The following is a 25,275-nucleotide window of genomic DNA, read 5'->3' as shown; positions in this document are numbered from 1 at the left end:
ATTTTGAAAATGAATACTTTTGCGATTATTTTTTGTAACCTGCCTGGCCAATACATAGTTAGTATAAGTTATAAGTTAGTTAAGTTTTTTTAGTAAGACGTTGATACAGTGTGACATAAAATAATTTATAAGCATTAAATGAGACAACCAGTAGCAAAATTCTTTAAATATTTTTTTGATTTATTTTGATATCTTTAATCTGGTCACACTAACTTTTTCCAAGCCTCGACAGATTTCTTTTTCCGAGCATGTTTATCCCCTAAAGTTAATGATTTGCGTTGCATGTGCACAAAATATTAAGTGCCGCCAAACAATTTGGTGACCTTTGGACACATAATAGAAACTGACTAAATAATATTAAATATTGATATGAACAATGAGTGTGCGCTAGAAATATATGATAGAATTCAGTGATATTATTGCAATATGAGCTCAAATCAATAACTAACAATATTACACTAGTCATACAAACTAAGGTACTCCGTGAAATAATTGAAAAGTGAATTGTCCGAAAATCTAACATTGGAGTGGCAAACGGGCAACACTGGCAACCCTACAAAAAAAATTTTGAATTTTGTTTGGTTGTGGTTAGCTTTGTGCTGAAATCGCAGTTTTCAACTTCTGCGAATTTTATTCAAATAAGTGTCTACAATCCAATAGGAATTGTAGTTAATATACTTTAGTTTATAAGTTTCCATTATGATAAACGTATAACGTTGAATCCCAAAATTATAATACAAAACATCAAAACATTCATCGTTCGCAATGGACGGCAAATATAAAAAGTTTTGTCCAAACTGCAGTCAACTCTACTTTATTAACTGTAAGTACTATGATATATTTGAATAATCTACACAAATAATGTAAAAATATAATAACATGCGAATAACAACAAAGTGTTTGTATGTGACGTACGAATTAGCTATACTTTTATTATTTTTGTTGCCGGGTAGATACCGGTGGGTAAGCGTAATTTTATATCCGTGGTGTTTGTTTAGATATACAACAGAAATTATTGGATCGGTGCACCTGTCTATTTTATGGGGATTCTTTAATAATAATAAATAAATATCTTTGGACTAATCGCACACGGTAATTTCAATCCAAACTAAACAAAGCTTGTAATAGGAAACCAAATAACTAATATACATACTTATATACTTCTAAATACATACTTATAGATAGAATATCAACCAGGCTCAGCACAAATACTTGTGCATCATGACACAAAGATTTTTCCCAGGTGGAATTCAAACATAAATAAAACCCTTCATTCCTTTGTGTGAGCTACTGTGATAATTATCACTCAGTTTTTACCAATGATTTAAAAAAAATCTTGTAGTTGAAGTAAGTACTAGGTTGAAAGTAAATAAATCATTTATAACTTATTCCAGTGACACCATCAAATCCAAAAGGCAATTTACCATTGTTTCTAACATGTGGCCATTCAATGTGCGAGAACTGCATTTTGAATATCATAAAATGCTTGGAACCAATAGAATGCAAAGTTTGCGGGAGTGACATTGAATTTAAATCTAGTGATGCTATGGCTGTAGTCCAAAAACCAGATAAGCTTCATGATTTCTTCCCGGTGAATATGCATATGGTTGGAGAAATAACTGTCAGTCTTTTAAAGGTAAGAATTTTATCACACCTGTTATATACATAGCTGTAAGAAGAGGTGTTTATAATACACCCATGATTTCTTTTAATGCATTCAGTGCCCCCAACACGTCTTTGTGTTTCGTAATGCAAAACTAGGTGCCACTAAAATCTACCAGGCAGTGAATGTGTTAACAATGTTGGTCCCTTGTAATAGAAGCAAGCCTATTGCCACTTAACCAATAACACTGATCCTGAACCTGGGATGTTTTGGCCAGCTGTTGTAGAGAGTATATTGTACTTTTATGCAAAGTATGTTATTTTATTATCAGTATCTAGGTTGAGGACTTGGTAAGCTTTTTCTAATGGAAACAATGTAAACAAAGGCACTAAATTTCTATAAATAATGTAGTGTTTTGAATAAATTTATAAAAATTATTTTAAAAGTATTAAAAATAAATTTACTCATTGTCATCTTGTATCGTTTATTACAGAAACCTCAAACAGTTCAAAATACAGCTGATGATCATTTTGTGGACCTAAAAGATGTGCTAAAATCTAGATCCTCCCAAGGTTAGTAGCTGAAAATGTTTTGGAAAATATTATGAATTTAAACCTTTTTTGACAGAATACTGTTTAATATTAGCCATAGTCTACTAAAATATGGGGTCACAGCCAGAGGTAGTCAAAAACCTTTTAAACAAATACAACAGAGGTATCTGCCACTTCTAGTTGTTTAGTTAACTGGTTGTTATCCAGAAGTAGTTAAAATTTGGTTGTCAGTAAACAAAATGTCAATAACAACTTTAATTTATTCTATCTATTAATATTCCAATCTTCACTTTATCTTGACCCCTATAGAAATTCCTTTCTCAATATTACTGGATTAGCCAATGGTTTCTCCTTTAACCTTTGGAACTTTACAGCAGATATGCCCTGGGGTTCTTAGCGCTTGGAGCCTAAATGCACCAGTGTGACTTGTGTTGCTTCAACTTTATACACAAAGTTTTTTATTATAAAATTAACAAAACATGGTAGTAGCCGCATAAGTGCATTTCTGCTCCAAAGCACTGAGAACCCCAAAGCAAATCTGTTCTAAAGTTATATGCATACCAAAGGTTAATGGCAACTTTGTTTTAGGAAAATGCTTGGAATGCCAAGCTTTTACTTCTAAAATGTGTCAACAGTGCTCCACAATACTTTGTGAAAATTGCTTCATGAAGTCTCATAAAAATTTCGTTATATTCAAGAACCATGAACTCCAGGACATAGGTGAATGTATAAACGTATTAGCAATAAAATTACCCAGTAAAATTAACAAGCTATAATTTTCTAATAAGAATTAACAAACCTTAGATAAGTTGCATCCTTTTACATGTTTTCATCTTCCACTAATTTCATCTGCCAAACTCATTTTGTTCATCCATCTTTTTTGTTCAGCCTATTTTTGTTAATATCCTCCTTTAGGCAGCATATCCATTTATTTTTTTATTATATGGCTTTCATACTTACTACTGATTCTCCTGCAAGGCTTTTGTCTCTATCCATACATCAACCTTAACATTCTCATTTAATTTGTATGCACCTTTCTTTTATTTGCGTAGCTTTGGTTGCACATAACTTTGATCCTATATATGACAACAGGCCTAACAAATGTTTGTATATATATTTTACTTATAAGCTTTTACTCGAGTTGTCGCCATATTATCATGTCTTGGTAAATGATTGCCATCATTACAGAGGAACGAATGGTAAGGTAGCCCGGAAAGGTATTTAGATCTGAAATAAACTGGCGTCATTACACTACTGTATAACACATTTAAATATTTCATATAGTATTTATTTTATAGCAAGTAGTGAAAAAACAGTGAGTACAGTGGCGTAGCAAAGGTGGGGCGGCGGGGGCGGTCCGCACCGGGTGTCACCTTTTTTGGGGTGACACCCACCAGGTCTCTCAACTTTAAGAACAATGTAAAAAAAAAACCAAATTTTCTTTTTCTGGCTTAGTTATTATTGTGTTTTGTTATTTCTTCAATATCATAAATAATAAATGATACATGTCCTAAAACACAAAATAATAAAAAATAAATCATAAAAAAATGATTGCTTTTTACTTTCGACGGGGACCCCATCATGGGGTGTCACCACCAACTTCCGCACCGGGTGCCAGCCAAGGTAGCTACGCCACTGAGTGAGTATTTGATATATTTATGAAAACCAATAGTGAACACCCTAGAAAGTCATACACAAATATATTGGTGATGTGTTTTAAAAAGTTTAGTGCACAATGCCCTACATAGAAAGATAGAGAAGTGTTCTAAAGTAGCACCATGTAGTTGTAAAGTAGGAAATTAGAAAAGTAATATTGTTTGACAAGTCATATTAAATATTTACAATGATTATTCCAGACATAGCCATGCAGCCATCCTACTGTAAAGTTCATAGAGAGAAGCAGCTGGAATACTATTGCAAAGATTGCTATAAGCCCATATGTATGGACTGTATGATGGTTGGAGGAGAGAAGTCCTGCAAGAACCATAATGTTACATCCATACATGAAGTTGTAAGTATTCATAACATTTTTTTATTACTTAAGTATTTGTCTAAACTAGACGTCGCCTGGGACTTTGTCCGCGTGGAAACCCTTTCCGTGTAAATCCCGATCCCTCTGGAACTCCGGGATAAAAAGCCTATGTGTTATTCTGGGTCTTCAGCTACCTATATACCAAATTTCATCGTAATCGGTTCAGTAGTATTTGCGTGAAAGAGTAACTAACACACATACATACATTCTCACAAACTTTTGCATCTATAATATTATTCTAACTAATATTCTAAATATAGGTGGTGCATATTGAATATTTTATATCATCCTTGGCTAGACTGTCACATGCTATCACTTTTTATCAAACGTTAACTCCTTTGCTCCTCTCATCTATACTAATCTATACTAATATTATAAAGCTGAAGAGTTTGTTTGTTTGTTTGTTTGATTGTTTGTTTGTTTGTTTGTTTGAACGCGCTAATCTCAGGAACTACTGGTCCGATTCAAAAAAATCTTTCAGTGTTAGATAGCCCATTTATCGAGGAAGGTTATAGGCTATATATCATTACGCTACGACCAATAGGAGCAGAGTACCAGTAAAAAATGTTTAAAAAACGGGGAAAATTATGACTCACTCTCTCTTATGTGACGCAAGCGAAGTTGCGCGGGTCAGCTAGTCTTTTATACAATCCATTCATTTATCTTTTAAGTCTTCTCTATAAACAAGTTAGGAAAAAAAGTGACTCATTGTATTTTCAGAATGAAGCCTTCTTAGAAGATGTAAATGAAATAACTCCAAAAGTGGATGAAACTTTCAGAAGACTCACAAAGACTGCTGTTGTGAGTATAAAGAGCAAAAAGAAGATATTTCCTGTATCAAAAAACAGTTACTATTAACTTAGATATTATTCTAAAACTTACAATGTGTTTTAGGACATTGGATACTTACTGCTCAATTACGAAAATGACACAGGTTCTGCTACAGAGTTGATTAACATAATAGCAAGCATAGATCAACACTTTTCAAAGTTATTTGCTATTGCCCAGAAGCACAAGGAAGAAACAATGAATATCATCTTGCAATTAAAATGCTCAGAGAAGGATTCCTTGAAACAAGCAAAAGTAAATGTTGTGTCTGCTATCAAAAAGGCCAAAAATGTTTTGAATTTGATAAAAGCATACACTGAGCCTCAGAAACTGAAACAGGTATATTAATATTTCTTGGTCCACATTTTTACCCATGACAAAAACAGCTGTTATAATATATTTTTTCCATACAGGCTAACTTACCAGCACTATTAGATGATGCCAAAGATGTTCTCAATACTCCATGGTATTTGAATAAAGATGATTCAAACAAGGAAGCTCTCAAGTTAGTAATTTTAATATTACTTGATTCACATCACACAATAGCGAAGTAACATATATATTAATATGAACTGTGAAGATCCCTCACTGGTCGTTATACGATCTGTAGGTCAAGCAACCCTTGGCGTGGTCATTCCATGGAAGGGTGACCACATAGTAGTACTTAAACTAAGCATCTCCGTGCTCCGCAGGGCACGTCAAAAGTCGATCCCGGTTGTTGTCAATTAGATAAAAGTTGTTAAGCCATGTCAAAGGCCTTTCGGGCGGCTTTAACAACTATAAAACTAGATTCATCACTAACCATACAATAAATCAATGAATGGTCTGTTCGATATTAGAGTAACAAGCTAAGTCATAAAGTATAATGAGGGCTGTTTTCAATCTTACAGAATAACAGTAAATGAAGATCTGGTTTCATTGATCAATGATTATGTGCACCTGGAGGGCAATGTGAAGTCTGTATACAAGCTGTACTCAACGACAGAACTGAGTGATGATGTTGAAATACCACCACCACCAAACGCGCCTGTCCTACCTCCGGAGCTACCAAATGGTATAAACACATATTTTTGTACAAGTCAATATAAAATTATCGCTTTCGTTTTGTATTTTCGGGTATTGATCATAGGCCAATCTGGACTTTAACTACTATGCATTGCTTAGAATTACCCGTCACTCATAAATCAGTCCGGACTACGAGTCAAACTGCATGACGATGGTCAATCATGTCTTATTTAAATAGTTAGCACTGCATAATTGTTATATATTTATATAATTTAAATTAATATTATTTTTGTAGATGTGCGTGAAAAATCTAAACAGAAGAAAAACGTTGAAAAAGATAAACAAAAGGGCCGGCCTTTGTACCAGTCAGTGCCGAAATATCGCAGCAAGAGTGGCTCTGTGTCATCTTTGAATTCACTCGATAGTGAGGGTTCCAACAGAACTTATATAACACAAAGTATGTACTGGAGTACCATAGCCTGATAATTTAGTAGAGAGTGGTCGATTGCACGATTTGTCAAGAGTATTAATTGAGATTAAAGTGTTTGTCCAAAAAAGGAAACCATGTCTGCTTATTATTAAATGTCTGCGAGTGTGAGACGTTTTGAATAATATATAATAATATAATTATTTTTACATTTTGTATGCATTCGGCAGCCGCAGGCCGTGCATGAAACGCTTTCTATTATGTTGTCTGACTATACTTAATATACTTATACCTATATCAATGAACTTTATGCCTTAATATATATTGTATTGCGAATATTTTAGTAAGTTTGATCAATTATTTTAGATGACAATTATCAGCAGCCTTTAGTGCATCCAGTTTCCCCATTTCCTGAAAGCCAGCTCCCACAGCAACTTCGCGAAGGTAAGTCAACAAATTTTCTATTAAAATTATGAAATGTTCCTGGCTAAAACTAATAAAATATTTTATTTTTAGGCTGCCAGGAACTAATTTATATATCGCACATTGTCGATCCACATAACTTTTATGTGCAGAGGTCATGCCACCAAAGCATTGTCAAAGAAATGTTGCGAGAATTTCGTAACGCCACGTCTTTTACTAAACCGTCGACGAATCACATATCTCTGGGTAAGTCCATCCAAATTTTAACAGTAAAACAAACCTTTTGCGTAACGCATCTCGTCGTAAAATAATAAAGTCACATTCATATAGCATCCTTAACTCAGAACTGCACGATTACAGCTTATTACGCTGCCAAACACTACTTATTTACTATTTAAAAACTATATTTTCTTAACAACTTATGTTAATATCTTTGTGCTCCTAAAAATACCAACTTCAAAACAAGTCAATGGTGCAAAAGAAACTATGTACATCGCACATGAAGTGCTGATATAAACTGAAATGTGACACTACTTTTTGTTTGAAGTTGTCGTAATATATGACGGTGTGACGTTTCGTGTTGCTTTGCATGACTCATTTGAATATTTTGTGTGCAGGCAAGACTTACTTAGCTTATAACAAGACCGACAATATATGGCAAAGGTGCCGCGTCATCGGCGTCGATAGGACTGAAGAAAGCCAACAGCCGAAGATAAAAGTGTTCTATTTTGATTTCGGGAGCATCGAAACTGTTTCTATTGATAGGTATATTCTTTGATTTATACTGAAAAATTACTGCAGAGGAATAAAAATAGTCGATTTTGCTTTATCTTTTTATTTTTTAATTTATATTTGAATCATTTAATGCTTAAATTATTTTCAAATAAAAACTCATCTGAATTTAATTTCCATAAAGTGATTGCAATAATCCCTGATTCTGATTATTAATTAACAAAAACTTTAACTTAACTTATATTTTTGCAATAATAACATCCTATTATTTTCAGATTACGCCTTATACCGGCTTCGCGAATCCAGTGCCCGTATCCATTGGCTCTCAACTGTTCCTTGGCAAACTGTGTACCGACAAGAGGTGCTTGGTCTAGTGATGACTCTATTCTCATTCAAAACATTATAGACAAGTAAGGGACTCACAGTATTCAATACATAGTCGGTTTAGCTGAGTGTGTATTCTATATGCTTACCAGCAATAATATAAATTGCCATCACGACAAAATCGACCACAAACTAGGCGATACACTTTATCAGCAATTTTATACCATAAAAATAATTCTATTGTGTTCGGCGTTGAAGTTTTTGTATAACACGACTCATCTAATTTGAATATACCTTACTTATAATAATATATTGTACAATACTATATAAAGATTGTTTTCTATTTCAGCAAGCAAGCAGTGATTCACATTCGCCGTATAATTAACATTTCGACGGTCGATTTCAAGCTAGAGTGTGACGTCACGACATATGAATACGGAGTCAATCTCGCAAATGCTTTAGTGTTCCATGATCGTGCGAAAATTGTCAATCCTAAACAACGGGTAGGTATTTCCTTTTTTGCCGTCTCCTTTAGTTTTATCAACGACTGGACATTAACCCCCTTATTCATAAAAATATATGAAGTTATGAAAGGCTTATAAAGAGTTTTGTTTCTTACGCTCCTTAGCGAAATGAAAAAGAGAAAACATATTATAGTATTTTTTAACTAAAATAGGTTTATAGTGTGTATATGAATAAGAGAGAAAATGTCTAACTCCCAGCTTTATATTCGATTTTTATTCTTTTCCCCTTCATAACTGATAAACAATGTTGGCTAAAAGCTAAATAATACGCATTCAATTATTGAACATGAATCAGAATGACACCCTTTTATTTTTACAGTGTCCAGTAATGACAGGCATTAAAGAAAAGGCTAAATTATACATGAGTAACAATGATTTTAAAAGCAACACCACAGAGGCTGTTTATATTACTCATGTTGTGAGCCCTGACAAGTTTTATGTGAGAAAAGTGAGTATGAAAATGATCTTTATAATTACTGTTAACGTTTTTAGGCTGCTTTCTGACCAAAGACATCTCGGTACCGCTAGACCGCCCGTTTTATTGTCTACGCAAGAATACTTATAACATAATATTGTTTGGATCAAAATGTAAGAAACAGTAAAAGTTCCTAAAGAGCGTTGATGTCAGATAAGTTGCCGGTAGTATAAACATCAGTCAAATGTCTTGATAGTATGTTTTTAATAAATAAAACATGTGGGACTAGGACAAGACAAAGAAGAAAATATAAGAAAAGTACTCAATATATTCTTATCTTTGTAGCATCACCTGCAGGCGGTCTACGAAAAGATTTGTGAGGATTTAGATCAAGAATATAATATGGCTTCGAATGTTGGAACCGTCTACTTACCTGAGCTTGGTAAATAATAGTAAATATTGACTATATTTGTGTGTAAATAAACAAGGCATGTGTTGTTTATTATTGCATTAATTACTAACACTCTCTATTCACAGTGCATTGTGTACTCAGGTCAATGAGGTTAGATAATACTGTCGGTTCAATATCTAGTACTTATTCAAGTTATTATCAGTATTATGAATATGTCCATTATAGACTATTGCATTCCTTCTTGATGTGGAAGTGGAATATAATATCCTTTTATTATCATGTTCCGTAATATGATTGACCTTTAAGGGTTTATATTGCTGTTTAACTTTATTGTCAGTTTAGGCACGAGGCGTAGTTCAATAAGCAGATATTATTGTAGGTTAAGGTATGGCATGGCATTTGATTTGATTCTTAAATAAAACGAGCAATAGGTGTGACCTCCTACATGGGACGGAAACGTAGGTGTATTTCATACACCTCTGCCTACAACTTCGGGTGTAGCAAACCCGATGATAGAGATCGTATTAGAGTAGGATATACAGGGATTAAAAAAAACGAAGATAATTCAAAAAGTGCACGAACATCTGTTCATAACTATTTGAAACGTCTAATAGTCCATTAAAAAGAAAAAAAATATAGTTCTTTTTTCTTGCGCCATTTTTTGGGCTTCACCTCGCGGTTTTGCGGCTTGTCCTCTGAAAAACGCAACCCGAAACTTAACTTTTCAATAGACTAACCCTCTTATTCATAAAAATATAATAATATGAAGTTATGAAAGGCTTATAAGGTGTTTTGTTTCTTTCACTCCTTAGTGAAATGAAAGAGAGAAAACAAATTATATAAACTTTTTAACTAAAATAGGTTTATAGTGTGTTTATGAATAAGACGGTGAATGTTTGATCAGGCATGGTGTGCGCGGTGAACGTGGAGAAGTACCGCTCGGAGGTGGCGGGGGCGGGGGCGGGTGCGGGCGGCGCGGACGTGTGCGGCGCGTGGGCGCGCGGCGTGGTGACGGAGTTGCCGGGGCGCGCGCGCGTGCGCGTGCTGCTGCCCGACGCGGGCCTGGCGCTGCTGGTGCACTGGGCCGCGCTGCGCTACCTGCACCACAAGTTCACCGCCATACGAGCCATCGTACGTAGTTGTACCGCTGCCACTATGCTCTTGTTTTATCTTATTTACTTAGAAAAACAGATATACCACATATTCAATTCCAAACAAAATTATTTATTATAAAATATGTATATTGTCGGTAGCGTGTGCGATTGTCGTGCAGAGGTTCCAGCGTTGAATACTAGGTCGACCTATTAAATGCTTGATGAATTACTTAGAATTAGGAATTAGAGGCTGTTGACCTCTGCTCCTCAAATAACACACAAAGCCGTCGGCCCTACGCATGGCCATGAAGAGTAAAAGGAATAGTCAAATTCAAACTATTAGCAACCATTTTTATTATATACTATATCTATACTACATCTTAATTCCTATGTCGAATTATTTAGGCTGCGGAATGTCACCTCGCCGGCGTCACACCTCTAAACAAGAAATGGTCTACGGGATCAGTATCCCTATTGAAGAAATACGAGGGCAGTCTGCTAGAACTACAAGTTGAAGACAGTCGAAATTCACACAATCGCAACAGTGGCTCCGTCGGCGTCACTCTCTATGATAAAATGGATCCAGATAATATAATCTGCATTAATCAGGAATTGATCAAACATAAATATGCCATAAGTTTTGGGTAAGATGTCATTTAAATGGTTACATTTACGGCTGAATATTCGTAAATTTTATCCTACTTTGGATTATAAATATTGCTACATTTCGTAAAAACCTTTGTTTATTCTAATATAATATTATATATTATCTTGTTTATTATTATTATTATTATAAATATAATATATTATCTTGCAGACTTTATATGTTCAACAGAACGCCCGTAGAAGAACAAGTTATCACCAATAAATCACCCCTCGCGGAAGCTACACCATCAACCACAAATAACAAAAAGATAACAATTTTACAAAAACGCAATGAAAAATCTATTGACGAGTCTGAATTAGAAGCTAAAGATAAAGGACCTCTTAGACTAGAGGCTAAGATCCTACATTACCAGTCACCATCTTTGATTTATATTTCACTTGTCTACCAACAGAAAGCTTTTAACGAATTGTTCGATAAAATACAGAAACACTATTCCAAAAAGAATGTCCCCTCGAAAACTAATTGGGAAGTGGGCAATAGATGTTGCACGATATGTAACCAATCACAGACCTGGCGTAGAGCAGTCATAACGGAAATCGATGAAAAAAAAGAGAATGCCAAAGTATTTTACACTGATTTTGCGTGCATTGAGACTGTACCGGTGTCAAGTCTGAGGGAACTTATTAAAGACTTTTCGGCGCCATCGTTTGGTGACGCGGCTATCATGTGCCATCTGTGCGGAATTGCACCAGCTGTTGGGGAAGAATGGCCCTCTATCACAAAAGAGTTTTTGAAAGAGTTACTGGATGCTTATAAACGAGTATTTATCACAAAATTGGGTAATTTTAAAGGAAAAAGTATGCCGATCGAGATATGGGTGTACCATACCATTCAGGGAGATGCTCTAGAACCGAACAAGTCTGAATGGCGGTGCTTAAACAACAAAATAACTGAACAAGGACTCGCAATTCCAGATAAATCTCAAATCGTAAGTTGTCTTAAATGACCGTAAAACTCATTATTTGTGTTTATACATTTCAAAATGACTTTTATTATCTTTTACAGGTTGCCAGTTCAGAAGATACTGAAGGCGAAAGCGATGATAATAATATGTTGTCTTTCCTAAACATAACAGGATCAGTTAATGAATGGTTGCAGTTGGAGCCCGTGCCTATGGCACCGGTAGACAAAAGAATCGACACCGGTAGCAACAGAGATACGCCTTCTCCAATCGCTGAAGATGAGGATACTCCAAGACCCAAGGCAGACAAAGGAGGTTCCTCAAATGTTATGTACATATCAGACTGGCTACCACCTGAACCATTGCCAGTCAAAGAATTTTCTGGAATTCCGACGTAAGTATTGTTAAAATCACTTAAAATTATAGAGAAATAGTATATATTGAATATAAATGAAAATAAATTGGAAATCGACTTTTAGGTACATTGATAACGATGGCGTCATATATTTACATGACGTGACTCAAAAAGATACGTTGGATCTGATACGCAAAGCATTAGATGTCCGTTTCAAATTACCCGACCCGAAAGCAAAATATTCAAAATGGACTGTCGGTGAGCCGTGTGTTGCATTATTCTTCTTAGACAACAAATATTACAGAGGTAGAGTAATGGAAGTTAACAAAGAAGCTTCGACGTGTTTAATACATTACATTGATTATGGTAATGAAGAACTGTGCTCGTTTTCAAACCTAAGAAAAAGTGTTCCTTTACACCAGATACCTATACAGGCACATAAATGTATTTTGAATCGAATTCGACCAATCGGCAAACAATGGGAACGACAAACGTTAGATTACATTCATAAATCAGTTGTTGAAAAGCAATGTTACGTAAAAGTAGCTGCAGATCCAGTGAACGGAATATTACCCATAGAGTTAAAATATGATAAACTGTGGATCAACGATCATTTAGTTGATTTTGAAATGGCAGAATATACAGATGGCTCGAAAGCTCTCGTGAAGAAGTTTGCTCCTTTACCAAAATCTGAAAACGTTGAGGAAGTTGTTACAACAGCATCAGATTCAGGGCCTGATTACATAGTAGTAGACGAATCGGACACTGCTGAACCAATGTCTCGCACTGATGACTCGTTTGATATAGATTCAATTAAAGGGACTGACTGGAATAAACTAATGGCAGACGATAGTACATCCATCGATAGTAATTACGTAACATATACCAAATTCTCTGAAGAAGAATTTATGTGTAATATCACGATCATCAACGATATCCATGCTTTTGAGCTAAGTATTGTTTGTGATGATGACACCACTAGAATTTATGAACAATTATTTGAAGATCTGCAGACTGAGTGTCATAACTTGCCACCGTTGAACGGTATATTTGAGAACAAGGCCTGCGTTGCCATATTTCCTGAGGATGGCCAATGGTACCGCGCATCTATTTTACAATTTAGCGAAGCGAAAAATCAAATAAAAGTTAGATACATTGATTACGGCAATATCGAAATCATTCCTCTTGGCGACACGAGAGAAATTCTTGAGGAATGGGCAAAACTTCCGCCTGTCACTATAACTGCAAAATTGTACGGAGTGCAGGTAAATCCTGACATCGAAGTCAATAAAGTTACTGAAGAATATGCCAAAGTTTTCCTTGATCAAGGACCATTTAATGCGAAGATAATCAGCCGTGATGATTCGTTTCCACTAGTTGAACTGAGAAACGATAAAGATGAGTTAATTTATAACAAACTCATTGAAGATAAAATATTCCTTAAGTGTGATTAAGTTTCAGAACTTCATGTTCAGTTTCACCGTGATTATTTTTGTTTTATTTTATATTTCTTTATTAAAGCAGGTCGCTATCTGTGTTTAGTTATACAAATGTTACTTTGTGCCACTCTTTACAAAAAAGGTGTTGATTTACATAAAAATTGTTACGAATTTCATTTAGTTTATTTTCAAGTTTTTCGTTTCAACTTTGAAACGTTGGTATATTTTTTTACTTGAATATCTTAATAAAACATATTCTCGCTCCATAATTGTTTTAATTATGCAACAACAGTGCTACAAAAAATACATGATATGGATTCCTGTTTGTAACTTCCCATCAGAACATAGGTTACGTCTCTTTGGGGCAAATTGCGATGAGTCGTAATGGCGCGCCAGTTCCCTGCGCTATTTTCATTGGTAGTACCAAAGCTGTGCATTTAAATTCTGAAAGAAGAACAACAGGCACATTATATCAATGCCGTACTATTATTGACTTCGCTCAAAGTACGGCACGTCATTTATATCAAAATATCGTGGTGACTGAATCCATGCTTACCACTGATAGGTCTGTGTAGGTTAACGTTCTCTAAGTTGTACAGTCCCGCTCTCGACAGTATTTTATGCACGGGAAAGTCTGTACTTTGGCCGGGGTCAACAGACGCGACATCCACTCCAACGCCAACAATATTCTTATATGTGGTAATCCATTCTGCTACCTCCGCACTTAAACCTGGTAAATACATACACACACCATAATTATACAATACTGGAGGCCGTCGGGGTGGAAACCCTTTCCGTGTAAATCTCGATCCCTCGGGAACTCCGGGATAAAAAGTAGCCTATGTGTTATTCTGGGTCTTCAGCTACCTATATATCATTTCATCGTAATCGGTTCAGTAGTATTTGCGTGAAAGAGTAACAAACATACATACATTCTCACAAACTTTTGCATTCATAATATTAGTAGGATTACTATGAGTGTTTTAGCGACCACGTGAGTGACTTAATGTTAGTTAATGTGTACTTTTAAAGTAGTATACTTACTAGGGAACCTCAAGGTTTTTCCACTGACACCCAGGTACTTGTCATAGTCGTTGAAGTATTGACTCCATCCGAATTTAAAGATAACGATACAGGGCTTTCCAAAATTATTATTAATCATGTAATCCATATCTCTCTTATACAAAACGTAATCGTGATTGCCATTGACTTTAGAACTTACGTCTATTATGATTACTGAAAAAAAAAAACCATAGATTATTATCGTCTCATCTCTAGGCAATAGATACATAAAGATACTCCGCGTTGCATCTGTGTTGTATAATAGCATAATAATATGTGAATCAACGCGAACACGCATTTCATAGATAGATATTTGACGACGCAGTCCGTCCGAAATGTACAGTTATAAAGTCACCACGCTATCTTTGATTTCTACACGAAACATTGATTAATTGAATAGTTTTTCGTGATGAATAATTATAAAAATTCCGCGACGCAAAATTCGAAAGATTGTCGTTTATTGCTTACTTAGAGATCCTGGCCCCTAAGTAAGACTCCAAAATCTGCAGAAACTTAACTGTACAATATACATACACGATACAATCAAACGTTCCAAAGGTAAATCTCCAACGAATTTTCCTTGCTGATAGAAATGGTAGGGGGCATCCATATGCGTGCCTCCATGTTCTCCGGCTTCGAAGTCATTTGCAGCATACCTATTTTCAAAAATAATGTAAATATTCAATCTATGATAAGAACAGACTGATAAGAATAGGCAAACGGTTTCAAAATAAATGCATCAACGTGCAATAAAATGTACCTAATTCTTCATGAGAGCAGATAATAAGCAGATTGATACCTAAGTACGTATTTATCTCATCCGGTGTCACCTTTTTAGATTTCGAAATTCAAGTTCCACGTGTATACCTATTGGATATTTCATATTATTACATATTTGGATTTTGTAGCCAAATATTTATATCAAAACCTAGGAACAAGTACCTGGTCTACGTAAAAGTATCTCTTCAATTAATCTTAACAGCTGTGTTAAAAAACCATCTAGAACTCAAATTATGTGATGATCATTACACCTTATTCTGGCTGGCAGGAAGACCGCTTATATAGACAGATTAGCGTTCCTATGTAGGTACGAGTGAGCAGGTACCTACCTACTTCTTACATTGGATCACTTGATACATATCATGAAAGCTTGTTTCATTAGTCTTTTTTATCTCCTCCCACGTCAAAAATGCTTATTCGGTAAAGTTAGACAAGGAGTACTATTTTAACAAAAATAATAAAAAAACGCGGGCTAAGCTGGCTGCGGCTCCGCTAAGTGCTTGTTCAGACAAAGACTAAGGCTCATAGAACACGTATCGGTTTGGAAAGGGATCGTCGAATAAAGTAATGGGCAATGGCTTTACTCGGGACGAGTGCAGTTCAAGCTTCGGTACGCTGGCTTCAGACTCTGCACTCTGCACCCTCGCTTATGTCTCTTGGACCACGCCCCTGCCGTGGTCTGCGTCGCGGAACGTGCTTTCATTGATTTATTGTTTAAACACTTTGAACTAGTGCCGTCAACCAACGGTCGGCGAGCCGTAACCGGTGAGTCGCCTAGCTGTAGCCGAGATGCTGAGACGGAACTTCTGATCCGCTTATGTTAGGTGGACGCCTATTTGATGACGACGAGACGACGATGATCCGCTCCCGAGTCGATGTGTCTGCTGTAACCTTAATTAGTTTTTCACGATTCGTTACTTTTTTGACGAGAGCAATGCTTTTCAAATGTCCATGTACCTACACACGTTTAACATGTGAACATCGATAGTCGATTCGTCCTTTAGAATCACAAATAGTGAATGTTATAATAATATGATTAGATTAATTAGGTATGATGTATACATCAATTCGAATATTTTAACGAATCTTGAAAACAGACGATTCCGTGTTAAATGTGAACATTTGACATATCGTCAAGGACGTATCCTGTGTTAATGCACCGTAACGTTATAACGTAACTAAGAAGTTCTTAGTTTTTTATTCTTAGCCAACATCGTTAGTTAGTGTTCAAGTTAGTAGCGTGTACGTTGATATTTAGGTATCTCTTTATGTAGGTAGGTAATTAGGTATATTATGCTACCTAATTAATTTCTTGTTCGGCTACTATTTTTTCTACAACGTAGGTACCAACTAGGTTTATTAACATATACATATTATTTGTTGAATCTTAGATATAGGTAGATACCTATCATTAAATTAATGTTACGGAAAACGGATATAAGAAACCACAACTACGACAAATGTAGGGTGTCTCAATATCACAGAAATAGCAAGGTATAGTGAATGTAATGTAGGTACTAGGTAGGTACTGTCTACAGGCAAAGGCGCCTAGGTAATATCAGATTTATAGTCTTTTACAGAGGAGTAATCTATTAAACCTCTGTCTACGTATTTGAAGTAATCTATCATAGACAGCTAGTCATAGTAAAACGGAGATTCGGCTGGACGACGGTCGCTTATCTACCTACTTTAAAAACGTCTATTAAAAGTTAGTGACCAACCTTGACGAGCGAATAGAAGAAATATTAATACCAAATATAAAATAGCAGAAACTTACCAAAATGAATCTGCAGTTTCTTGAGTTTTAGTTTTTTTAATGAATTTGAATTTTGCGGAGTCTGGCCAATACACAGTGGAATTATCGAAAGAGTGACCTAAGTCTATGAACTCATAGTTTCCACTGAACAATAAATCTTGCAAACTGTCAGCAGTTACTGATAACGGTATCAATAAACAAGACACGGCGACCATAAACCAGGCTAGTGATACGGTGGCCATCTCAAATCGTACTGTCCAAACGACGCGACGACTACGGACCTTGTTAAATCGGGTAAGTGTATATACAGGGTGAGACATAACTATGTAACATATCTATACTTATATTATAAAGCTGAAGAGTTTGTTTGTTTGTTTGTTTGTTTGTTTGAACGCGCTAATCTCGGGAACTACTGGTCCGATTTGAAAAATTCTTTCAGTGTTAGATAGCCCATTTATCGAGGAAGGCTATAGGCTATATATCATCACGCTACGATCAATAGGAGCAGAGTAACAGTGAAAAAATGTACAAAAACGGGGAAAATTATGATTATCTTAAGTGACGCAAGCGAAGTTGCACGGGTCAGCTAGTGTACTTATAAGCCAACGAGAGGAACTTTATAAGTATGTACTAGAATAACTTGCCTTACCACATTCTCAAGATATCAAAATTTTAGTATAGGGAGACATCATGATCTTTCACATGAGATCTTTCGTCTAATTATCACCACGCTAAATTTCATAATGATTATTTTATTGGTAGACGTGAAGGTGTAACATTCAGGCTTTCGCATTATTACCTTAGGTATAAACCTACAGTTTAATTTGAGTTGTACTTTGATATCTTTTCTTTACCAAATTTTTTTTTCACTCTGTATAAACTGCGTAAAACCCACACTACCGTCAATCATGACAGAGTTATTCCTATCAGCGAGGTAGATGGTCGATGGATAACAAAGGCTTGTAGACTGAGTATGACATTTGTAATAGAAATATTAAATTATGTTGCTATCTGACCAATGTGGTTACAAATAGAACTATGTAGCGTAATATACTCATGTTATTATGTAGTTCTCTCATTTTTTAAATAACACATGTCACTAATTTGAACTTCCTTATTAGCTAACATCATTATAACCATTTGGCTCAAAGGTACCTACACTATGCTCTTGAGACGAAGACTTACCTATTACATAAATTATGTCTCTATTCACATTTAATTACATTTGTATGTATATAAACCTACAACCTGCATATTATTCACCTCTGATGATAATACTATTGGTTACTGGTTAGAGTGCGGACAAAGGTTGACCATGCCCTGGGGCCCCCAGTCAAAGGCTCTTTATTCAGTTAACATAGCAAAAATGTGTAACTCTTTAGGTGGCTCAATCAAAAGTTTCGAGGAAAATCAAGCAAAGAGCACCAGAAACTGTACCAGTAATGAAGTCCAGAGTAATTATTGACTAATTCCAAACAAATGTCTCTCACTGTTTCTGAAGACTTTTTAGGAAATCCCTAAAATTGTCTATTTCTAAACAGTTGCACCCATTGTTGATCCGGCCTAGTCTATGGACAAAAAGTGGCCGCAAAGAGCAGAGTGTCTGTCATGACAAATTGACAGTTTTGACAAATAAAATATTAAATCTGTGTTGTTGTGTTGTGCTTGTGTTACGAATTGTTGTCTACTTTGAACGTTTATTTATCTTATTTTAGTTATTTCATTATAAATCTTGTTTGAAATCTGATGTCTTTAATGAAAAAGACTACTAGAAATGATGCAATTAAAGCTGCGGTCACTTCCTACTTAGAGCGGCGAAACTATCCTGTGAGTATTTTATAAATTAAATCATTTTCTGCGGAACAAGCTTAGAGCAAGTGAATTTATTTGTGGTATTTATTATTTCAGGATATTGACATATTCAGCAATAGTAATAATCTAAGCAGAAGTGCCGAACAAATGGCTGTCGCTACCATAGTTCAATGTGAGGCGAGTCGAGCTAATTCAATTTTATTTTCGTGCATCAATAATGATTCTGGACAGTATGACGTACAGTATTCAAAGTAGGTTATTTGGTATTATTTAATACAACTATTACCAATTAAACTAATTCCAGCAAGCAGTGTTTGGGTGTATACTTGTAGATTAAATAATGATGCACCATTTCTTTCAGGCTGGTAAATTTCATTAAAGACATTAAGAATGAAAAAGTGCGAAACGAGTTACTGGGCTTATTGTGTCCTTTGCTCTGTCACTTGTACTTAGAGATGTTGCGAGGAGGTCAAGGGGGGCCTGCTCAGATGTTTCTCAAAAGACATTCAGCGACACTACCTCAGAAAGACTTGTCATACCATCAACCTATTGATGGGAACCTTCCATCAGCTCTGTACAGGCCCAATAGCTTAGAGCAGTTGTTCAATTCACTACAGAATGGAACTATAGACAATGAAACTCCGGAAAAGGATTACATGAACCAAATACTTGATGATATTGGTTCAATATATACCTTACAGGAAGTTGAAACTAGGCCTTCTATAGCTGCTTTCAGGTTTGTTTTGCAAAGTTATTTATAAGATTTTTAACTATGTTAATATTTACTTATTGACATAATATATACCTATATGATTGAATAAATTAAATTTAAAGAACCTATATTAATGTAACCATTGTACACCTTTTCAGGTCATGTAAATATGATATAAATTTATCTCAAGATGCTCTCAATATGTTAAAAGCATATTTGGCTAAACATGGTCATGTGCTTCTTATACAAGTACTGCAAACATGGTTTCATATTGATATTAATAATGACCCTAACAAAAAGAATGCTGTAAGTATTCAATTTTTTTCTATTTCATCTTAAAGAATGAAATGCGTTTCTGATCAATATTGAAGGTTTCTCTCTAATTTCCCTACAGGATGATGACGAAGAAGAAATGGATGATGAAATAAATGTAACATTAACTACCTCAGGAGAAAAAAATACTGACACAAATGGTAAGAAAAATTTTCAATTAAAAAAATATCTATGTAACATGTGGGATTTTTTATATTATATTTTGATTTTCTTGCAGATATTTTTGCTGAATGCAATGGCCATGCAGAATATCAAGGTATTGATAAAGATCTACAGGATCTTCAAGAAGCAATAAGAGGTGTGAGAGAGTCAACGGCGCCGCTAAAATTGTACAAAATAGCTGCTCCTGATGCACAGTAAGAAAAATCACTCTGCCTATTTGACAGCAAGGAGAAGGCTTGTTCTACATCCTTATAGGCACACAGTGTTAAAAACTATGGCTAGGCATGCTTTGAGGCTCCTCCACATCTCTAAAGGCCTTGCAGCATGCCAAAGCATAATTTCTGACAATGTGGAGGAAAACAAATGCAGAAGTATCCTTTTCCTTGTAGAAGCTGATAATGCCTACTATCCCCTTAACATAGTTTTAAGCTTTTTTCTAAATTACTCTTGTATTAACTTCACAACTTTTTGTTTTAGCTTGGTGTGTGCGAAAACTGATCAGTATTGTAATATATTATGTGGAGGATTTAGTAATTCAGAAATAATACTGTGGGATCTTGGCCAGAATAATGTCAACAGACTAGTCAATCGCAATATTTCGGAAATTGAACTGGCTTGTTATGTACCTCATGATCCATTACCAGATGATAATACTTTGTAAGTTACAGAATATTTTAAATTATTTCTTGGCTTTTTTCCACAACAAATAGGGAATGCTTATTTCTTAGAGAATAAGGAGACATATTTCCTCTGCTTTTACCACTATTACCAGTTTTGGTGTTAAGTAGCATTGTCCCTTACAGGCTGTTAAAAATACTGGTATACTACATGTGACTTAAAAATAAGAGCCAAAAGTGCTTTTACCATTTTGTATGAACAATTATGCTATTTGGATTTTGGAGATGTTATTCATTTACATTGTTGACAATTTTTTTTTAGGCAAATAGGAACAGGAGTACCCTTGAGAGGGCATGGAGGACCAGTGCAAGCTGTTAATGTACTTCCAAGAGAAGAGATAGTGGTATCAGCATCACATGATAATACTATGAGAGCATGGAGGCTGACTGATTATTCATGCGCAGCCATATACAGGTACTTAAAACTAAACTAATTAATATGTTATTGAATCCTAAGTTTGTATAGTATGACAATATATGAAAATAAAAATGTATTAAACTTTTTAAGAATTATGTCCAAAATGAAGATTATAAATGCATTGATCTTTATACACTTGATAAAACAAGTACCTACACTTTATTGTTTTCAGAGGTCATAATTATCCCATCTGGTGCATGGATGTGTCTAAAAGTGGTCTGTTTGTCGTCACCGGTTCTCACGACAGAACTGCCAAGTTATGGTCATTGAGTAGAACTTTCCCAGTCAGAGTATTTGCTGGTCATATGTCTGATGTCACAGTGAGTAACAAAAGCTTATACTAATTATTATTATATTACTAGTTTCTTCTTGCGATTTCGTCGATTCCATGGTTCACAAGTATCCTATGTCCTAATCTAGTTTATAAACTAGGTATTTGTGTTTTGTAGAGTTATAAATGTAGGCGTATACATAAAATCTTCACATGTTACCCCATTTATCATATTAGTAGCATTTTGATAGACGCAATTTTATTTAATTTCTCTTTGGTGCGGATAGTATGATAATGAAATAATATTTTTTTTTTTTTCTTTCAGTGTGTAAAATTTCATCCAAATGAAGTGTATATTGCAACTGGAGGAGCAGATCGTACTGTACGTTTGTGGATGGTGTCTGATGCACGCTTAGTGCGTCTTTTGGTCGGACATCGCGGTGTCCTGAGAACGCTCTCATTCTCACCATCAGGGTCTTATTTAGCCAGTGCTGGTAATAATCTTTCGCCTTTTATAAATTAGCGATTTAACAAAATCACCAGTGTTATTCAAAGATTGGAAATTAAATTAGGATTAAGCATTAATATAATATTATCAAACTCATTTTTTATTCAGTTCTAGCACAGATTAATAAATAGTTACTATAGGTCAAGTTTTATCTATGATGCAATGCATATTAGAATCTGGCTACTGCTAGTTTATTTTTTATTATTTATTCTGTTTCATATCATTTACAGGTGATGACAAGAAAATAAAAGTGTGGGATTTAGCAGCGGGTACTTGTATCCACGAGTACCGCGGCCACCACGGAAAAGTTACGGCATTAGATTGGTCTGATGTCGGCAAGCCTAGCTTGACTAATAGGGTTTACTCAGATCCCAGTGATCCCTCTGCCGACAATTCTCTCTTATGCTCTGCAGGCATGGATGGCATTGTCAAAGTTGTGTGGGATAGTAGCTCTAAGAGCAAGTAAGTAAATACTAATATAATGATACTATAATACCTAACTGCAGTTCCATGAAATGGTTTTGATATCATTTATAAAGTAATTAATTCCTTATCAAGGAAAATATTGCATTGCAACTGCTCAGTGCTGATAAGTATTAGGTGACTAAATAATGTAGAAGTTGTTATACTGTGCTGATTCCGTGAATATTCCATATGTAAAAATGACAATATATTTTTATTTTTCAGACTATTATCCAATCCAGAAGTCCAACAATCAACTTTCAATACAAAGTGTTCCTACTTAGTGGATGTGCAAGTACATCCAGACTGGGTTGTGGCTATAGGCACTAAGAGATAGCTCAAAAAAACAATACAGACAGTGTGCAGACATTTATTTTAAGAATGTACAATAAATAAAAACATGAAAAAAGTGTTTTATTTTACTAAACATAATAACATTTTACTGCATTCTACAACATCATAATAACTAAAATAAATTCCACATTATTAAAAAGAAATCAAGCAGATGTCCCTGCACACTAGAAAATGGTATCAATTGATTGACAACAGACTTCTGTAACCATATTAGGATTCCATGATTATGTTAAGGGCACTTATACCAACATCTATGAAGTTATTTACGCTTGAAAAAGTTGGTCATTGTAGGTTGCTTTCCTTTTTGTGGAGGTGATACTTTTTTCTTTTTGGCTTTGCCATTCTCTTTTGGTGAAGTTTCTACTTTAACCTGAGTCACCTGTTTAATATTCTCCTTCTCCTGCTTTACAATAGGCTTCTCCTCTTCATTATCAGAACAGCTCTCATACACTTCTTCCTTCTTAGTTAAAATAAATCCATCCTCATCAGTATAGGTTTTATCAACTAGTTTCCTTCTTTTCTTAGGATTGACTATACCCGAGGTTATTTTAACAGTATTCACTGTTGGTGTGGGTGGTATTTCATCGTCAGATTCGGGGTCATCAACAGCCATCTTATTATCGTCAGCAAATGGATCATTTGCCTCTGTATCACTCTCACTATCTGACACATGTAAGACCCTCTTACGTTTCTTATCCACTTTGGCGTTTTTCTTTATTTGCTTGAGAGCATTGTTTGTAGATTTATCCTTTGTTTTATTGACTGATTCATCTTTTTCAACTTTGATTGGTTTGTCATTCACCACTGTTGATGGTTCTTCTTTGATTTTAACCTCTTTCTCCACTTTAGTTTCAGTTTTAAACTCTTTTTCTTCTTTTGCTTTAGTATTCTTAGCTTTAGTATCACCATTAGTTTTGTTAAAGAACCCTGCTATACTTTTTGGTGCAGTCTTGGTGCCATTCTTTTTAATACTTGCATTGGTATTATTTGAAGATGTATCCTTTTTCGGAGATGGTGTTTTCGATTTTATGATTGGTTCTGATTTTACTTGAGTAATTTTTTTAACATCTTCAGTGCCATTAGCTACTAGCTCTTTTTTCTTCTCGGTGGTATTCTTCTTAATCGAAACAGGAGGTTTTGACTCATTAGTGATAGCATGATGGCTACTAGATTTTAAGTTTCCTATTTCATCATCTGTCCTCTTAACACATGAATTAGCTTTAATAAGCCCTGTACATAGCGGAAAATCCTCAAACTTATTGATCGCTGTAAAAGCAACGTTATCTACGGACTGAACACCTCGACTCACACTGTAAACATGTTCGTAAAATATGATTTTTAAAGTTTTCCTTAACTCTTCTTTGTCTGCTTCTGTGCAGACTGTAGTGCACGCGCTGTTATTATCCAGTAAGCCTGATATCACATAACAGACATATATATCAGTTTTTGGCTGTGAATTTCTTAAATCTTGTATGATATGTTTTAACAACGATTTCGCTTCATTGACATGAATACATAATTCTCTGCTAAGAGAAATATAAGTTACTAACTTCTGTTCATCTAATATTAATTCCTTCAATGTTTTTAAGTTGTTCTTGAACGTATCCGTATCCATTTTATTAATAAATTATCTTCAACGCAGCAATTTATTCATTTCTTTCCGGCGGTTGGCGCACTTTTTCTTTCAGACACTTTTGTTTTGACACTGACAGGCGACAGCCTTCCAGTTAACAGTCTTTTGACATTCTGTTGTAAAAATCAGTGGTGCACAGTTTACATAACGATGTAAATTGATATATTATTCAGATATACCTACTTACTTGAATTTATTTCAGGAAAATAAGCCTAAGAAAAACCAGTACTTTAAAAATACCAGTTTTGTTCTCCGAACAGAAACATTTTTTTGGCATTTTGACTTATCACAATTTACTAGCTGACCCGCGCAACTTCGCTTGCGTCACAAAAGAGAGTGGGTCAAAATTTTCCCCGTTTTTGTAACATTTTACACTTGTACTCTGCTCCTATTGGTGGTAGCGTGATGATATATAGCCTATAACCTTCCTCGATAAATGGGCTATCTAACACTGAAATAATTTTTCAAATCGGACCGGTAGTTCCCGAGATTAGCGCATTCAAACAAACAATCAAATAAACAAACTCTTCAGCTTTATAATATTAGTATAGATTCAAGCATAAAGTAGCCCATTAAACTAAGTTGCATATAGCCCAAAAATCA

The 25,275-nt window shown here is 35.0% G+C and overlaps 4 protein-coding genes across 5 annotated transcripts; 2 read left to right on the top strand and 2 right to left on the bottom strand.

Moving 5' to 3' along the window:
* Positions 1-566: 566 nt before the first annotated feature.
* On the top strand, positions 567-13,995 carry qin (tudor domain-containing protein qin). Of its 2 annotated transcripts, XM_076119734.1 has the most exons (22): positions 567-823; positions 1,395-1,636; positions 2,097-2,175; positions 2,743-2,874; positions 4,011-4,165; positions 4,907-4,987; positions 5,081-5,353; positions 5,428-5,519; positions 5,905-6,068; positions 6,315-6,476; positions 6,813-6,890; positions 6,963-7,115; positions 7,487-7,634; positions 7,877-8,011; positions 8,275-8,428; positions 8,769-8,897; positions 9,210-9,306; positions 10,181-10,407; positions 10,776-11,014; positions 11,188-11,965; positions 12,043-12,332; positions 12,418-13,995. In XM_076119734.1, the coding sequence occupies exons 1-22, from the start codon at positions 766-768 to the stop codon at positions 13,745-13,747; spliced, it is 5,196 nt and encodes a 1,731-aa protein (XP_075975849.1). In that variant the 5' UTR covers positions 567-765; the 3' UTR covers positions 13,748-13,995. The 2 variants fall into 2 exon arrangements, with proteins under 2 accessions (XP_075975849.1, XP_075975850.1); XM_076119735.1 differs by lacking the exon at positions 2,743-2,874.
* LOC142976402 (kynurenine formamidase-like) lies at positions 13,988-17,607 on the bottom strand. Its single transcript, XM_076119737.1, has 5 exons — positions 17,352-17,607; positions 15,329-15,450; positions 14,777-14,968; positions 14,289-14,462; positions 13,988-14,176 (listed from the first exon to the last, which is right to left on the bottom strand). The coding sequence occupies exons 1-5, from the start codon at positions 17,570-17,572 to the stop codon at positions 14,082-14,084; spliced, it is 804 nt and encodes a 267-aa protein (XP_075975852.1). The 5' UTR covers positions 17,573-17,607; the 3' UTR covers positions 13,988-14,081.
* A 1,325-nt stretch (positions 17,608-18,932) lies between these two features.
* Positions 18,933-23,046, top strand: wda (will decrease acetylation). Its single transcript, XM_076119933.1, has 12 exons — positions 18,933-19,157; positions 19,239-19,393; positions 19,504-19,878; positions 20,013-20,160; positions 20,249-20,327; positions 20,405-20,543; positions 20,827-21,006; positions 21,289-21,441; positions 21,617-21,764; positions 22,041-22,209; positions 22,454-22,685; positions 22,911-23,046. The coding sequence occupies exons 1-12, from the start codon at positions 19,077-19,079 to the stop codon at positions 23,020-23,022; spliced, it is 1,971 nt and encodes a 656-aa protein (XP_075976048.1). The 5' UTR covers positions 18,933-19,076; the 3' UTR covers positions 23,023-23,046.
* Positions 23,040-24,794, bottom strand: LOC142976521 (uncharacterized). Its single transcript, XM_076119934.1, has one exon. The coding sequence runs from the start codon at positions 24,652-24,654 to the stop codon at positions 23,299-23,301; it is 1,356 nt and encodes a 451-aa protein (XP_075976049.1). The 5' UTR covers positions 24,655-24,794; the 3' UTR covers positions 23,040-23,298.
* Positions 24,795-25,275: the final 481 nt, after the last annotated feature.

The sequence above is a fragment of the Anticarsia gemmatalis genome, chromosome 11, assembly GCF_050436995.1.
Source record: "Anticarsia gemmatalis isolate Benzon Research Colony breed Stoneville strain chromosome 11, ilAntGemm2 primary, whole genome shotgun sequence".
Classification (NCBI taxonomy): domain Eukaryota; kingdom Metazoa; phylum Arthropoda; class Insecta; order Lepidoptera; family Erebidae; genus Anticarsia; species Anticarsia gemmatalis.
The sequence above is the reverse complement of the archived record's forward strand: the minus strand, read 5'-3'. Positions and strand labels throughout refer to the sequence as shown.

Bases quoted from the DNA above. Each gene is read 5' to 3' on its own strand.
- qin (XM_076119734.1), top strand. From the start codon at position 766: ATGGACGGCAAATATAAAAAGTTTTGTCCAAACTGCAGTCAACTCTAC. The intron at 5,354-5,427 runs GTATATTAATAT...TTTTCCATACAG, and splicing joins AGCCTCAGAAACTGAAACAG to GCTAACTTACCAGCACTATT. The intron at 7,116-7,486 runs GTAAGTCCATCC...TTTTGTGTGCAG, and splicing joins GACGAATCACATATCTCTGG to GCAAGACTTACTTAGCTTAT.
- LOC142976402 (XM_076119737.1), bottom strand. From the start codon at position 17,572: ATGGCCACCGTATCACTAGCCTGGTTTATGGTCGCCGTGTCTTGTTTA. The intron at 14,969-15,328 runs GTATGTATATTG...TTTTTTTTTCAG, and splicing joins GGAACGTTTGATTGTATCGT to TAATCATAATAGACGTAAGT. The intron at 14,463-14,776 runs GTAAGTATACTA...TGTATTTACCAG, and splicing joins AAAAACCTTGAGGTTCCCTA to GTTTAAGTGCGGAGGTAGCA.
- wda (XM_076119933.1), top strand. From the start codon at position 19,077: ATGTCTTTAATGAAAAAGACTACTAGAAATGATGCAATTAAAGCTGCG. The intron at 19,158-19,238 runs GTGAGTATTTTA...TTATTATTTCAG, and splicing joins TAGAGCGGCGAAACTATCCT to GATATTGACATATTCAGCAA. The intron at 20,544-20,826 runs GTAAGAAAAATC...TTTTTGTTTTAG, and splicing joins ATAGCTGCTCCTGATGCACA to CTTGGTGTGTGCGAAAACTG.
- LOC142976521 (XM_076119934.1), bottom strand. From the start codon at position 24,654: ATGGATACGGATACGTTCAAGAACAACTTAAAAACATTGAAGGAATTA.